The following is an 18,072-nucleotide window of genomic DNA, read 5'->3' as shown; positions in this document are numbered from 1 at the left end:
TCATTATACGTCGTTGATCTTTATTTTGTCATCATAAGGAACCAAGCCTCAACTTGTAATCATGGAAGCAATAAGTTACCAACCACACACAGAGAAGAGCGAGCAGAATTCCCCTGCAGGACAGGGGTGCAGCGGTGGTCCTGACCTCTTCAAACAGGCCAATCAGCCGGGCCACAGGATCAGAGCTGAGCGGGGACGCTGGAGGAAACTTCCTGATTAGATGGTCTCTAACAGGCCTGTCTCATCACAGTCGACTTGGTTCAGTTGATTTTCTGTATTTGTTAGTCTCTTATTTGTAAGTTTTTGGTTTAAATCAGAGCTTTAGTCGACTAAAAACATATCTATGTCGACCAAAGACACAACTGTGCCTCAGTTAGTCGACTAACAGCTCCAAAGTGCTTTGTAGTGACCATAACTCCGTTTACAAGCTCATGCATTAAGCTCAGATGTTTTCACAAAACAACTATGTATTTATATGTAAACTGTGTATTTTTAAACAGATCGATATCAGTCTGAGTTCAGCTGGCCGTGATTGACAAGTGGATTAGCCAATCACATGCTCCCTCTGTATCAACACATACACAGCTGCTTACAAGGAAAAAGAAAGGAAGAAAATATCAATGGGCACAGAAAAACGTACTGGATTTGTGCAGAATCATAAGCGGAGCACAAAACTGTTCCTCTGAAGTGAGAGGAATTATTGAATTATTGATTATTATTATTATTTGTGTTGAATTATTTAACCAATGAGCTCATGCATCTCACCTGTGGCACATAAATAAACTAATCTGATTGGTTGTTTGAGTTTGACTCGAGGCGCGAGTCGGGCGGGTGACCTAACTCACTCACTGTAAAGAATAGTATAAGTTTATTCTTGATCTCAGGCAAACGTCTCACTTTAAACTACTGTAAGTCTTTTTAGTTTTTTTTATTTTCAAACCCACAAAGAAAAAAATACCCTAAAATTAAAAACATGCCTTATACAGTAAAGGCATTCCACCTAAACTGTTTTACTTTGTTTATTACTCATTTCATCTCACATTTAGGTGAAACTATTTTCAGCTTTGACAAAGGAATAGTCAAAACCCAACATGCTCAGGTCTGTCAGTCCAAAACTCCAACAGCAGCTTTACTCCTCTTTATATTTAGATTTACAGGAAATCTAGGCTGGATTTAGGAAGTTCCTCTGTGCAGAACCTGTTTGCACATAGTAAATATGGAAATATAAATATAGAAGCCTGAATTACAGGAGGGAGATATTTTAGTTTGGCGTTTTATGGAAAAATTAATAATAGATTTTATCATGGAGCATTGAGACGCCTTTAAAGGAGACAATTTCAACTTTTAGGAACCTTTAACCATTATAATCGTTTTCCCTTCTCATTAAACCACTCAAAGTTGTATTTAGAGTAATTTGTCCTAATCCTACTGCAGGGACCATTTCTCCAACAGTTTCCTCACTCTCCAGATTCCCCACTGCTCTTTAATCACAATTGTATTTTCTTAAAGATAAGTAAGATTCAGCAGCATCGCGAGGCCATTTTTGCAGTAAACCTCTACAGCAGATTGACCCTTTAAAATATAAGGAATCGTAGGAGATGGAGAAGCTGAGGAGGCTGATGGAGAAGCTGCAGAGGTAAGAGGATGAAGCTGTGACAGAGTATTGATTGTGATTGGTTTAGAGACAACGGTAGCAGGCTGTGATTGGCTGATAGCAACAGAAAGTGACAGGAAGTAGAAAATACAGCAGTTGTAATACTCAAACCTCAATTGTTTGACATTTGTGACTTTGAATTGTTTGTCCATGCAGGATGCCGTACTGTCGCTGACACACCAAAGGTCAAAGTTCAGGATGATTTGCTCGGAAGGAGGCGACGACACAGAGGCGTTCTATCAATCTTTGTCCCATTTCCTGGAGTTCCTGGACTGTGGAGCGGTGAGCGGGAAGGCAGTAGAATGGACCACAGTGTCTCCTATGAGCTGGAGGGGGGGCTTACGCTGCCCCCTGCTGACTAACTGCTGGTAACTGCGTGTCTTTGGGAGCTCCATTAGTCAAGCTTTAGTCACAGCGCTCGTTCAACTGATGAACTTCGACAACACAGTGGCACTTGGCCCGATTTATTCATTGTCCTCAAGCCTGCACTCTTACTCAATGTCTGAGGCCAACGGATATGAGGAGATGATGAGGAGTATGAGGTCAATTCTGTAAGTGATGTGTTAGATTTAAATATATTATTCCTGGTTATTTATCTTATTCCATTATCTCATTGTGGGACAAATAAAGGTTCTTTTATCTATTCTTACTGATGTTTATAGTTATGAATGGGAGAGGAGTAAACCATAAAGTACCACATTTAGAAAGCTTTGTTGGTATGAACATTCTTAAAAATGTGGATGTTTAGCATTGTTTATGGTAAAACACCCAGTATGTTTTTATTTTTATTACAATGATAAAAAAGTCATAAAAGCAAGTGTTTTGCTTGCATCTCCACAAACCCGACTTGAACTTGGCCTGGAAATGGAAATGTTGTTCCTTTGGCTATAATATTCTCATAAATAGTCAGAAGCATGGTTTTAACTTTGCATTTGCATGAAATCATACAGCTGATGTGCCACCTCCAGTAAATTACATCCTGTTGCTTTAAGTTTGGTAAAATGTTGATAGACATGCATATATGTACTTTTTTGCAGAACCTTGCATTATAATGATGAAGTTGCATGTGTTTTAAGATACAACATTCTGCTTAACTTACTTTTTAAGCATTTAATTAAAGGTGCACTTAATTATGTGTGTTTTTATTGCAACAAAAATAACTTGTGACACATGTATTCTATGAGCGGGCTCAATTCTCCACAGATCTGACCTATAACTCGGCCTGGTGGCGTCACCTACTCGTCTTAATTTTAAGACTAAATTGTGGAACGTTCCAGGCAAAGACAAGCTGGTGATGAGTCTGTGAGAAGTTACACATTTACATAAGTGCCCTCTGGAGGCGACACTGGCTCAGGCTGTACAGGGCTTGTCCAAAGCTTGTCAGATCCACTGGCCCCTGGCTGTGTGACTCCATGTCCCACAGATGAACAGGCCAACTGTAGCTGTGTCTTTGGGCAAGACACTTCTTCAACTCCAGTGTCTACGTACGCTGGTGAATGTGTGTGTGTGTGTGTGTGTGTGTGTGTATTAATGAGTGGTTCCTTGATGTATAGTAAAAGTGCTTTAGAAATGTGACCATTTAGAATTTTTAGTTAAATTGATTATTCACATTATTTTCTTTTTTATACCCAGTTAATAATGTAGTAATAATAATATGCTCTTAAAGGAGACATACAATGATTTTTTTCCAAGTGCTTTGCATTGAACTCTAGCATAAGTAGATGATCATTTTACATTTTGTTCATTGAAAACTGTAAGTAAAACAGCTTAGTAATAGAAACAAGTCCATTGACTTCTTGTTCTGGTAAGCCCCGCCTCTTCACAGTGACATTTCACTGTAACAAGCAGCAGATTGTCCTCTGCGTCACTGACATTTTAGAATTGTAAATGTATCACTTGGAGTCATATGTTTTCAAATAGCTGCGACTAAGTACAGGGATGTGGGCGGGCATAGGGGGTAGGTGAAAACAGGAATTTTCCCATCACTCAACCCTCAGTTGCCGGACAATACAGGATCAACTCAAAACACGCAGTCACACATCAAAAACACAACAGATGATGAGCGAACACACTTGTAAACAAGGTCCAAATCTTGAAGGTCGACCGTGCGCCACATGTCTCCTTTAAAGACCACCTCTGTACGTCACGGCGCGTAAGAGCGCGCGAGACCCGGGGCATGGAAACTCCAGCCGGGATTTGAAGAGTGAATGAGAGCGTCTGAGGCATCAGTGCGGAGGGCTGGAAGGAGAGAGGGGGCGACGCAGAGGGAGGGGCGAAACCACACCGACTTGTCCGTGATTTAGCTGCAGGAAGCTTTAAAAAGGCAGCAGACGGCAAACCAGGGCGGGAGAGAACCAACCACGCACTCTTTCTTTTTTTTTTTGACTTCTACCGTGGGGTTTTGCACGGACGCGCCGCCGCCGTATGGAGTCTCACCAGGCGGAGTTTTTCCCAGAATTTTGTCTCACACTTCTTCACTTCGACTCGGGCACTTCTTCTTCTTCTTCACCCAACATTGACTTTGAACTGTACCGTGCGTGTGTAGTGTAGTTTTTTAGTATTTTTAACGTATTTTTCAAGTATTTTTGTAGTATTTTGTTGTTGTTCCTGTGCGTAAAAAATAGGCGATCGGGAAAGAGGAACGCGACTTTGCGCAGCAGAAGTTTGGGAAAATGGAAGTGGCGTGCTTGGATCTTGTGTTGCTTTTGGCCATGCTGCAGATGATCCCCGGCGTGAGAACTCTGTCCACGCGTAAGTAAAGCACACTCTGGATGTACGTTCTGGTCTGGAGTCAGGTCTGCTACACCCCATAACTACAGCGAGCACAGGAGGACTGACATGCACGGGCTTGGGACATGGCACTCTTGTCTCTAAACTGTGCAGAAGTGTGCTTTTGTGCTGGCTTTGATGCTTTTATGTGGCCCTCAATTACTTTAAAATTATAGACTACTCAAATCGTAATAATAGGCTTCTTAGTATTGTTGGGCAAATTAACGAATCGACACAAAACATGCAAAGTTTGATGTTATTTTCATTGACAAGAATTTCCACACTGTAAAATACATGTATTTTAATGATTGGCAGCTAATTTAGTTTAAATTAAATACTTTTGATTCATTGTATTGCCTGTTATTGTTTTTGCACGTACATAGAGGTGGGCGGTTATGACAAAAAATAATGTCCTGATATTTTTGGAACAATATTCACGCAGTAGTCATGCAATCCATCAGAAATGTGCTAAAATGTGCCCGTGCAAATGTTTATAAGGCTGAAGTTTCACTTAAAATACGGTTGGATTGTGAAATGAACCCACAAAAGTGCAGAAATGTCATATTATTCTTTGTATTTTGAAGATAACATGACAAGTTTTGTATATTTTTTATTCTTTAGCAACTTATTTTGACGCTTTTTAAATAGTTAGTAATTATAGATATTATACCCAATAATGACATTATGCTTATCTCTTATGATATTATCAATTTGTCAATGTATCCCACCTCTAATTCTTAGTCATTCCTATTGCCTAAGTGGACAGAACCTTTCAAAATGCTCCAACAATTCACTTTTTACAGCATTTTTAGCACATTTAATTTCTTATTTCTTCAAAAACAAGCACAAAAAGTCCCCAAATGTCAAAAACATCCCCTCCTGAGCCCTACAAAACAACACTTTCTTACATATTGTCTTTGCTATCCTGCTTGCACCATCACGACACATCTAGTGCTTATTCCACTGACAGGCTCTGGTTATGGATGTCCCTCAGCTGACGTCCCATGGCCCCGCGGCCCCAAAGGAAGCTCCCGCCAGGCACAATTTCAACAAGTCCCATCATAATTCCTTTAACACATGGGGTCAGAGCAGCGTTTGCAGCCGCGCAGTGACATCAGGAGAGCGTTAACCAGCAGACAAACTAAACGCGCACGCATAAATCAAACTTAAGTAGTTGGATTAGGTTTTATGGTGATCTTGGGGCCTATGGTAGCTCACTGGGGCCTGTAAAAAGTGAATGGAGTGGAGGGGCCTCTTAGGAGTCAGCGGGCCCCAATCAGAAAGGCTCCTGCTGTTTACTGCCTCCTCTAATCGCTCATTACACTTTATTTACTGCTATAATAGATTGTGCGTCTTACCTTTCGCCCTGTGCGCAATGGTGATTTGGTAATTTGGATTTCGCATATACCAGTTTGGATAGAAAAGCAAATGCCAAAGAGTTCATTGTTTGACCTTTTTTCAGTCCACAGAAGGGAAAGATTCAAAACTGGAAGTTGGTATCTTTGTTTTTCAGCATAAATATGTTGGAGAGAGGCACAAAAATGCAAGTTATGTACTGAGCAATGTTGTTGTTGGCAAAATTCAGTATTTTGGTTTTCGTTTTAGACATAATCCACCTTAAAGCATGTGAATGATGTTTTCAATCACAAATCTATCTTCATCTTTTTATTTACGCTATTTTTAGCACAAAAAGTAATCTCAGAACACATAAATATAATGTATATATATATGACATTTATTTTGTAAAATTTAGCATTATTCAAGTGAAAATGGCTTTATCATCTCAAAAAGTATTTATAATGAAATCATGTGTATGGCATTTTCAATCAAAAATCTATAATTGCAAGAAAATAGCATAGTTTGTTTAACGCAAATGTTTTTTTCTAGCTAATTCCCATCTGCAGTCCTCTGGTTTAATCATAGTCATAGGCAGTTAAAACACAATATTTTAAATGTTGTCTTTTTCAATATAGTCTATCGCTGTAGTTCAGGAAAAGTCTAAAAATCCACAAAAAATGATCACAAATCCACTATTTCCATCTCCTATTTCTAATGTTATTAAGCATTTATTACAGTGCAGTGTGTTTTTGACAATCCTGTTTGTAAATCTCAAGTACGTTGTTCGAATTGTTTAACAGAGAGAAAAACGATTTACACTTTTACTCTGGTAGCGTGCAAGTGAAGCTAATGAAACCCGCCGTTTAGTCATCGAAATATTGAAATAATTCTCAAAACAGATTCTTCGTAATCTAACCCAGCCCTGCCCAAAAAGCCTTCAAATTCGTCCATTTTTCCCTGCGTCGTGCACTTTAAGTAGATAATCTGTCCATTCTCTCCACCTCCATAACTAGTACCTACCACAATACTACTACCCCGGTACTTCAATATAAAACGTAAAATGATATCCACGATCTCTTTCGGTCGTTTTGCACGGTCCATTGTCATTAAATGTTGCGTGACTTCTTCCACTTGGCTCGGCCTGCCCCTCCGAATGTTGCGCATGTAGAGTCTATTGTGGGGCTCGGTGGAGGATAGTCTGGCTTTGTGCTCACTGAACAGGCATCGATGACAGTACAAAAAAGGGAAAGGCTTACAGTCCAATGTGTGTGTCTAAACGTCAATGAAAATGGACCAGATAATCCTTTGTTCAATAGGGAAGTGTGGGTTTGAAAGGCAAGTTGTAAACGTGCCGGACGGTGCACATTAGAAATAAAAATAGAAATATATTTCATCATATAGAGGCCTATAGGGTTGTAAAAAATATTTTAAAATCTATAATGAATAATTAAGTCTAATAATAACTAAACTAGATTGTCATATGTGCAAAGTATTGATACAGAATAAAGACAAAATTGAACCTTTCCTGAAAAGTTTGATCCATATCAGAACTAGTATAAAACCACATGGTAAAATTAAAGAAACTACAATTATTTTGTGTTGAAAAATTGAAAACGAATAGAAAATAAATACAATTTAAAAAAGACAAGAAAATTGTGTTGAATTGTCCTAAAAGAATATTGTTTTTAATCATCAATGTGATATTGAAATTGTGTTTCAAGCCCTTTCCTTAATACAAAAATTAAGTTTGACATTTCAAGATAAAACTAAACACTAAAGGCTGCAAAAAGCTGATTTAAAAATGAAAACAAATAATTAAACCTTTAATCTTTCAAACAAGGTGTAAAGTGAACATTTTTTGATTTTTTTTTTGTGGTTCATTTTACAGTCTATTCACGTTTTGTGCAATACTTGAACCATAACCATGACAATTACTGCCATATTTTAGCACCTTTCTGACAGTTTGAAATAATATCGTTGTAATAATTTAGATCGTAATCAGTCCACAGTATTATTGCAGTACCACTGTATCTTATGTGTAACTTTACCTCATTTCAAAAACCCTTTTCCACATACATTTCCAGACCGTACAATCCCAACCGGGCCTTTTTAGGTGTCCATTTCCTCCTTGGGCGTCCGCTATGTCGTGATGAGGCAGCCGCAGCTTCTCCAAACAAATCAAATGTCCTCGCTCATTTGTCATGGGACGCGTCGCAACAGGGACAATAAACAGTTGTAATTGTGTCTCTCAGCGCGGCTTTTGAACTGCCGACGGTGCATGCACTCTACGGACCAGTGTCTCCTTCTTGGCGGAACAAATAAACGCAGCTTGTTATTCAGTCGGATCAGCGCATTACGAGCTAATCCTAGTCCACTTCATTCAGGCCTTCGAAGTGGTGAGAAATAACATCAGTGAATGCTCGTCTGGCTGTAAAATGAGTTATTCTACAGCACCTGGAAATTCCCTATTAGATGACCATAATAAAACAAGCTGTATTTGGAGTCTCTAATAATACTGAAGTCAGTTTTGCCGCCATAAAAGCAGCAGAATCCCATCAAATATGTTTTTTAAAGAACAATATCACTAAAACAACATGAGGTGAAGCAGATAAATACCAGAATGAAACACTTAAATAGTTAGTTAGTCTCATTAATGGGTGATAGTTATTTATTATGTTAATAATCTACAAAAATTAACATGTTTCCTGTCAGTGAAAAATCAATATAGTAATTATGTTGACAGGTCTAAATAATAATAATAAAAAATTGATTAATCACATGCCTATTGCTATTGTAAATGTATGCTTAAATTGATTTATTTTTTATTAAATATATTATTAAATAGATAATGTGGTCTTTTTAGGCATCCAACTACACCCCATCTAAGACTAGCTGTCACAGATATATTGACTTTTGTTGTCTGCAATATTGTCTTGTAAACGTAGCTCTCCGGGAAAAAAAGGTTACTAGTAATAGATTGGTTGTTTTAAATGCAATACTTCTTATTGGAAATAACTTCTGTTAACAAAATCTGAAATTGTTTAGCTGAGAGCTCCATGTGTGCTATCGCTAGAAACGTGGCTATTATCTGGCTAGCTAAACTAGCTAAGCTAGCTAAACTAGCATGACTGGTCACTCAGGGTTTATATGAATAATTAGTATAAAGATGCAGTTAATGTCAAATGGAGCCATGTATTGTAATGAAAACAAGCTATTAAAATGATTATTTTTTATAAAAAAGGAATAGGCATACTAACTGCATACTTTTACTTGCTTTTCATTTTTAAATAACATCTATTGGCAAACGTGTAAAAGAATCCAATTTCGGGTTCTTCCAAACTTGACAAAGTGAACCATTACTCAACAGTAATATTTGGGGATTTTTTGAGCTAGCTACTTTACTTGTTAATAGTTTATAGTTTTTATTCAGGACTCGTTACAGAAGTTTGATCTTTCCACTAAACCTGGACTTTGCAGAGCACTGTTGTATAATAAGCAGGCAGGAGTTTGCTTTTACAGTAACTGCCACTCACATATTTACTATGTGTAACCGCAAAACTGTATATTATGCTTTTATTGCTCTCATATCATGCTCACTTTGTTCTTATTGTTTGCCTTCTGAATCACACAAGGCCACAAAATATAGCAGGCCATAAATTTGATTTTCATGCTGTAAATCTTACATAAACTGACAGCCAACATAATTGTGCTATTAATATTTATAGAGGATCGTAATGCCTTTTATAGAAATGCTCTTTAAATGTCGCTGAACACAGAGGAAGCCCTCAGAGATGAATGTGATGAATGTTACATGGTCTTCTTGGTTTATTCTATGACAAACTATCTACAGATCAGGATGCTCAGCTGCTGACACAAATGATTCCAAATAGCTTGGCCTATAGGTTTTTGTATTTACTGCGCTGTTACCGATTATAGCAAGGGAGGAATACTACTATTAAGCTTCCCAAACTCAAAAGGTCAAATGTATTTTGTAAGTAGGGAAAAGAGCAAAGCATATCATTTTAATGTTTTGGGTGAACAGTCACACAGGATAGACAGTAAAACTGTAACTGTGATGCAGGCTCTATATGTTGTAGGCTACTCAATTTTGAGACACGATATGGTTTGAAGATGGCAGTAGACTCTGGAAGAGCAGTGGTTCAATCTTAGTGACATGTGCGTCTCTGTGTGTCCAGATATGGCTTCCATCTATCCCCAGGATCCTGTCCTGCGCATGGGCTCCAACCTGACGGCCAGCTGCTGGGTGCACCCTGACCTGGGGGTGCATACCAGCTCTCTGTTCTGGACCTTGAACGGCCAGCCTCTGGCCAGCTCTCTGTACAGAGTGCTCAGCCCAAACAACCTCAGCGTGACGCTGGTAGGACTCAACGCTTCCAGGCAAAAGTCTGGTGACAACCTGGTGTGTCACAACCACAAGGGCCACATCCTTGCTGGCTCCTGCCTCTACATTGGCAGTAAGTCTAGTTTGACGAGAGCATGTTGTATTTACTCACTCAGTCTCCACACTGTATGACTGATGCATGGGCTCTGCAAAGTCTTTGTAGACTGTATTGTAATGGTCTGGACGCTTTAAGGATGAGAATGTTCTCAGCCTAAGTTGCAGTGGTAACACTGTAGTGACAAGGACAGACAGATAAAGCTCTGTGAGGCAGGGCTGCTGTGGGCATATGTTCAGCTCAGTGTGTGCCCTCATCTCCTCTGTGAGGGGCCTCTGCACTGTCACAGCTCTGACCACCTGTGTGGTCCATTACTCGCACTATCACTCATCAGCTATGTGCCTGACATGTGCATACACCCACGCACACTTGAACCTGTGTTCCCCTGTAGACAGCATTGCATAATACATTCCTGTTCTTCCAAAAGTAAGACGTTGGCTATTTGTCTTCCTAGAACTTCTTAACTGTCAGTTTCTCTATTCTCGTTATACACCACACAAAATATATTTTGTGGTGTGGCTCCTAACTCCTAATGTCATGTTGAGTTACATTACATGTGTGTGGCCTCAGAGGGTACCATACAGAGAAAGATCACATAAAATAGGTTCAGTGCACTAAGGTACATGTAATAGCTGCCCTCCTTTCCTGGTGATAGGAAGCTTGTGTTCTCACAGATAATCAGTGCTGGCGGGGGCCTGTGCCACAGGCACAAAGTGACTTACTGGGTTGTTGTTTCCACATTTGGTTGTACTATAACTAATAATATTAACAATTCTGGGTTTCCTTAAATCATGCATACCTAAAATACTTTAGTCAAAGAGATGAGTTGTGAACATAGCACTAAATTCGGCCTTGTTTTCTGTGCAGTGCCTCCACAAAGGCCAGTGGCTCTGACCTGTTGGTCCAGGAACACCAAAGATCTGACCTGCAGCTGGGCCCCAGGGGGAAGAGGAGAAACCAACATCAGCACGCACTACACCCTCAAGTACAAGCGCAGGTACAGTCACACTACACCCTCAAGTACAAGCGCAGGTATAACCACACTACATCCTCAAGTACAAGCGCAGGTACAAGAGCAGGTACAACATCACTACACCCTCAAGTACAAGTGCAGGTACAAGCGCAGCTACAATATCACTACACCCTCAAGTACAAGCGCAGGTACAATCACACTACACCCTCCTGTACAAGTGCAGGTACAACGTCACTACCCTCAATTACAAGCGCAGGTACAACATCACTACACCCTCAAATACAAGTACATGCACAGGCGGGTACAACATTACGCGGGTACAACATTACTACACCCTCAAGTACAAGCGCAGATACAACATCACTACACCCTCAAGTACAAGCGCAGGTAAAATCACACTACACCCTCACATACAAGCACAGGTACAACATCACTACACCCTAAAGTACAAGCGCAGGTACAATCACACTACACCCTCACATACAAGCGCGCGTACAACATCACTACACCCTAAAGTACAAGCGCAGGTACAATCACACTACACCCTCAAGTACAAGCGCGCGTACAACATTACTACACCCTCAAGTACAAGCGCAGATACAACATCACTACACCCTCAAGTACAAGCGCAGGTGCAATCACACTACACCCTCAAGTACAAGCGAAGGTACAATTACACTACACCCTCACGTACAAGCGCAGATACAACATCACTACACCCTCAAGTACAAGCACAGGTACAATCACCCTACACCCTCAAGTACAAGCACAGGTACAACGTTACTACACCCTCAAGTACAAGCGCGGATACAACATCACTACACCCTCACGTACAAGCACAGGTACAACATCATTACACCCTCACGTACAAGCATAGGTACAACATCACTACACCCTCAAGTACAAGCGCAGGTACAACATCACTACACCCTCAAGTACAAGCGCAGGTACAACATCACTATACCCTCAAGTACAAGCGCAGATACAACATCACTACACCCTCACGTACAAGCACAAGTACAACATCACTACACCCTCAAGTACAAGCGCAGGTACAACATCACTACACCCTCACATACAAGCATAGGTACAACATCACTACACCCTCAAGTACAAGCGCAGATACAACATCACTACACCCTCACCTACAAGCGCAGGTACAACTACACCCTCGAGTACAAGCGCAGGTACAACATCACTACACCCTCAAGTACAAGCGCAGGTACAACATCACTACACCCTCAAGTACAAGTGCAGGTACAACATCACTACACCCTCAAGTACAAGTACAACATCACTACACCCTCAAGTACGAGCGCAGGTACAACATCACTACACCCTCACGTACAAGCACAAGTACAACATCACTATACCCTCAAGTACAAGCGCAGGTACAACATCACTACACCCTCAAGTACAAGCACAAGTACAACATCACTACACCCTCGAGTACAAGCGCAGGTACAACATCACTACACCCTCAAGTACAAGCGCAGATACAACATCACTACACCCTCACGTACAAGCATAGGTACAACATCACTACACCCTCAAGTACAAGTACAACATCACTACACCCTCAAGTACGAGCGCAGGTACAACATCACTACACCCTCAAGCACAAGCACAAGTACAACATCACTACACCCTCAAGCACAAGCACAAGTACAACATCACTATACCCTCAAGTACAAGCGCAGGTACAACATCACTACACCCTCAAGTACAAGTACAACATCACTACACCCTCAAGTACGAGCGCAGGTACAACATCACTACACCCTCAAGTACAAGCACAAGTACAACATCACTATACCCTCAAGTACAAGCACAAGTACAACATCACTATACCCTCAAGTACAAGTGCAGGTACAACATCACTACACCCTCAAGTACAAGCGCAGGTACAACATCACTACACCCTCAAGTACAAGCGCAGATACAACATCACTACACCCTCACGTACAAGCATAGGTACAACATCACTACACCCTCAAGTACAAGTACAACATCACTACACCCTCAAGTACGAGCGCAGGTACAACATCACTACACCCTCAAGCACAAGCACAAGTACAACATCACTACACCCTCAAGCACAAGCACAAGTACAACATCACTATACCCTCAAGTACAAGCGCAGGTACAACATCACTACACCCTCAAGTACAAGTACAACATCACTACACCCTCAAGTACGAGCGCAGGTACAACATCACTACACCCTCAAGTACAAGCACAAGTACAACATCACTATACCCTCAAGTACAAGCACAAGTACAACATCACTATACCCTCAAGTACAAGTGCAGGTACAACATCACTACACCCTCAAGTACAAGCGCAGGTACAACATTACTACACCCTCAAGTATGAGCGCAGGTACAACATCACGAAAGTACAAGAGAAGGTAAAATCACACTCCAGCCACAAGTACAAGCGCAGCTTTTTTCCTTCTCCAATCATTGTATTTATTATACTATTATACTATACTCTCCAAAATATAAAATAAACGGAAGAGGAGCTGGAAACAGGAGAAAACATCAAATCCTAGCCCGATCTTTTTGGCAGAATGCAGCATGTTGGGAGCCAGAGGGTAAAGCCTATTGTTCATAGCAACTTAAACTTTATGAGAAAACCAGCATTTCATTTGGAACCAATCTGATGTGAGGAATGGCTTTCACATGGGCTGTAATCAGGAGGGTCTGACTAAATCCATGGCATCAGACCATTGTCCTCTGCTGTTAGGGACTCAGAGTGCTTTGTGTTGTTGCAGGTGGTACGATGAGGAGAAGAAGTGTGAGGACTACAGTGTGGGCAAGCCCTACTCCTGCCGCATAACCAGAGACCTGTACCTGTTCACACCCTATGAGATCTGGGTGGAGGCCTCCAACCAGCTGGGCTGGGCCGTGTCTGATGTGCTCACTCTGGACATCCTAGACGTGGGTGAGTACAGGAAGTCACCTCTGACCTCTGGCCTGTGTTAGCATGGCCTCAGGCTCAGGGCACCAGCAAAACAACAAAGACATGCCAGATTTACAACGCTATTATTATCTACTATGCTAATCTTGCAAATTTGGCTGACCCTAGACAAAATGAACAGAACCCTTTCAACCTAAAATGAACAGCATTAAAGCCTTAAATGAAAAATTCATCATCTATGACCAAAGTCAGCCTGTTCCTTTTTATTAAAGCATTGATTTGAACTACTTCTTGCCAGCTTAGAATGCTTTGTGCTCACTGAACAGTGAGAACTTATTTCTGTCTTCTTTCTATCCCCAAATCCCCTACATTTAGACCAAACACATGTAGGCACACACACACACCTGTGGTGGACACATGCAGCCAGGGCCTGTGAAGCCTCTTTCTGTGGAGTCGGAATGTTCCGGACTGATCCTCAACCTAATCCCCCTCTCGCTCTCTTACCCGCTCACTTCCTGGGGCACTCTGGGCTTTGAGGCTTTAGGACTCGGAGCTGAAATAACACAAGATGATGAGCTTGGAAATGTTCACCTGATTCTCTTGTAACACGCTCAGCTCTGCTCAGACAGGCCATATAAAGGCTGTCCCAGTGTCCATCAGGCCTCTGAATGCGGCAGCCTCCTCTCTCTCACACACCTGTTCACACAGCCCCGGGGCAGGGCTCGTCCCTATCTCTCTCTCACTGGAGGAGGATTGTTTTGGAGTCCCGTTGCCCGGTCGTCCTCCTTTCACTGTTACCACAACAGGCCGTAAAGCTCAGCTCGGCAGCCACACCTGGGCAGGCTGAGTCACCCTCTACATCAGCACAGACGAGCCGGAAACACCTCCAGCCTCGCATTCCACCCAGAGAGCAACGAGAGGCAACACGAAGCTCTGTTGATACTCTGATGACACAAGGCACGCTCATCCCCTGAATCAGACGTCATCTAACAACAACCAAACAACAGCCCCACAACATTTACAAGTGTGTGGGAGAAGATGAAGGGTTTACCAGTAAGAGTTCCCGTCATGAAGGGGTTGCCTCTGTGACTCATCTGACCCGGCATATGCAGTGGGTTTAATTACTTCTGCACATATGACAACCGTGGCATTTACCTATGGCCTTAAAGGTCCTTTTTTATCTTTTGTTATATATTCATTCCTTTTTGAACTACTGCAAAGTCTCAGTCTCAGCTCTCTATGTAAGAATTTCCGACGCTCCTGTTTTTGAAGGTCAAACTCCTTCAGCCTCATTATCATTTCTTTGCCTAAATTTCACTTTCACTTGAAGCATAACAATAATGTAATGCCTTACACTTGTAATGCCCTTTACAGGCTTGACAAAGCCTCACAAAGAGCCACATTCATTCACTCCGAACCTGGTCATGATAAACTAGTTCTGTAGCCACAGCTGCCCTGGGGTAGACTGATGGAAGCGAGGTTGCCAATCTGCACCATCAGCCCTTCAGACCAGTCACTCACACACACAACAGTGGATATCAGACCTCCTGTTTGGTTGGAGTCACTGTTCGGTAGTGGATGTAGATAATACCCAAGCTCTCATTTCAAAACACAAATCCATAAATCCAAGCATTTAAATGATTAAATGTTTTTGTATACGTCATTAGTTTTTAAAGTTACAAAATGTTCAAAAAATTCAAAATTAGAAATGTTCTGATTATGGATACATATATCCTGTCTTGCCTTTTCCGCTGATGAACAATATTTGATTATATATGTTAAAATCACTAGCAAGGCTCACAAGTTTAAGTAAATTAGATAGACATTTTACCGGTGAAACCATCCCCTGATATGCCAAGCGTGTCCTTTTTCAAGTTCCCTGCAAAAGTTAATCTTTCCATTTGCTAAAAGTACATTCCACAGGTATCCATCTATCCTTTCCATTGCTGCAGTTTTACATCTGAGATACACTGGTTTAAAGGTTCAATATTAACATATTTCCTGTTTCATAGTATACCCTAAGGACATTTGTGATCATATCGTTGTGCAACATGCATTACACAATCAGTAACAAATACTGTGTATTTCTCGTGGTGACGTATCTTACCCAAAGCTAAGCCATAGTTATAATAGTTGCTTTTGTCTCCTCCAGCATTCTCCCGCTGAGTGAGCAGGCCGCTTCCCCCGCCATGGTTCAATATTATAGCAATTTTAGGAGAAAAGTACATGTTCAAAGCGGGTGAAACGTCTGCAGGTTTACTGTTCCATTTGACATGCAGCAGGGGCGTGCCTGTTTTTTTTTGGTTTTATTATTAATTACATCTTTTATAGAAAACTCTGGATGGGAGACACATTTCTGGTGTAAATCTTGCTCATACAGACTGGGCAGCTGTGGGTGGTTGGCTCTCCGAAAACCCCACCCACATTTCAAATAGTCGAATCCTACTAAATGCACGGACGAAAGAAAAAACTACTTTGGGGGTTGTTTTGAGGTACAATTAATAATAATAGAAACGCTCACAAAAGTGGATTTAGCATAATATGGGACCTTTAACGTCAATGGTGCCTCATTAATCTCAGTCCAGTATTTATGACTAACAGAGCGATCCCAAAACACATGATCGTGATGCAACCATCCCTGTTCTAAACTGTTTTCAAGACTCACATGAAAGAAAGATTAATGCTTTAAATAAAACAAGACAAGGCTCTGAAAACGATAAAAGCAGACCACTCAGTTACTTGATCAAGAGAAGTGAGTTTTACACATTACAAAATGGTTCAGAGAAACAATGGGAACTATAGTGTTTTTATACAGTTGGCTACAGCAAAAGAGGAGGAGAAGTTTAGCTAATACAGAGTTAGTTTATGTATTTAGAGCGATATGATTGAATGTCTTTGGGTCAGGACGAGTAGAGCATAATATACTGCGCTGTAGTAGACTAACACAAGACTCCTCCAGTAGCTTCCACAATGAGATGTGGTTCAGTTCTCGACATAGAAATACTTAAATTAGATTTATTGAAGTCAGTACAGTACTTCTTTATCCCTCCTCTCCCAAAACCATAACCTCGGGGCGCTTACCACCGAGCGACGACTTTACAAAAAAAACAAACCAACAACCCGATATTGAAACGATCTCAAAGAAAGTTAAAATAATGGTCTGTCAGCACATGTTTGTTTGTTCAGATAGATAATTGTTGTCAGATGAAGTGCTCCTCTCGCTCTCACAAATCAAGCCTCCAAACCGCAGCCCCTCGCCGCTCTGCTCCTCTTCCACATAGAGACATGAGTCCCGCCGCCCTCTCGGTGAAAGGAGACGGATCGCTTGACCTCCCCGCGTAACCTTAGGATGCAGAATGGAGCCCCGAGCTGTTAGTTTTGTAGCCAGAATGGGGAAAGTTAATTCAGGCCATGTGTTGGGTCCGGACACTGGCGGGAGGGGCCGGCTCAGGATGGATGGGAGAAGTTGCGAGCTTCCGTCCTGACATTACTGCGCCGTCGGAAATCTAGTATCATCATGTATTGTGCTTTGCTCAGCTATTGTCATAATCTACGACACCGGTGGATTATGATTTTATATGTTGGGGATTTTAATGCACAATATCGATCTAAACTTCCGGTACAAAGATGCGGCGTTGATTTCCGTGATCATAACAAAGTGCCACGGCCCTGTCCGTGGATCGCTGCAGATCATGGTTGCAATTAGGAAAATAAAAATAAAAATCAACAATACAAAGAACAATGCAGGATTTTCAAGCTGATATAATTAACTGAAAATATTTTAGGCTGGAGTCCGTCCACATGTTCGTAGATGTTATTGGATGTTTGTAAGACTGGATCTCCCCTAATTTTTGAAGAAACTATTATTCCCTTGCATGTGCGCGAACAGGTTTCCAGCTTTATTAGACTCAACTTGACCATTTGTTTCATGACCAAAAAGTAACTGGGCAATATGGCAA

General features: G+C 41.2%; 1 protein-coding gene across 2 annotated transcripts in view; it reads left to right on the top strand.

Annotated features, from left to right (window-relative positions):
• Positions 1-4,064: 4,064 nt before the first annotated feature.
• The window catches only part of crlf1a (cytokine receptor-like factor 1a), a 31,484-nt gene continuing 17,476 nt past the window's right edge, over positions 4,065-18,072 (top strand). For both annotated transcript variants that reach the window (XM_072458064.1, XM_072458065.1), the window contains exons 1-4: positions 4,065-4,405; positions 9,958-10,236; positions 11,086-11,215; positions 13,968-14,137. In XM_072458064.1, coding sequence (XP_072314165.1) covers positions 4,327-4,405; positions 9,958-10,236; positions 11,086-11,215; positions 13,968-14,137 — 658 coding nt within the window. In that variant the 5' untranslated portion in view covers positions 4,065-4,326. The remainder of the gene's footprint in view (positions 4,406-9,957; positions 10,237-11,085; positions 11,216-13,967; positions 14,138-18,072) is intronic.

The sequence above is a fragment of the Eucyclogobius newberryi genome, unplaced genomic scaffold (assembly GCF_026437365.1).
Source record: "Eucyclogobius newberryi isolate DKJ021-1_F unplaced genomic scaffold, fEucNew1.0.hap1 SCAF_21, whole genome shotgun sequence".
NCBI classification, from domain to species: domain Eukaryota; kingdom Metazoa; phylum Chordata; class Actinopteri; order Gobiiformes; family Gobiidae; genus Eucyclogobius; species Eucyclogobius newberryi.
The sequence above is the reverse complement of the archived record's forward strand: the minus strand, read 5'-3'. Positions and strand labels throughout refer to the sequence as shown.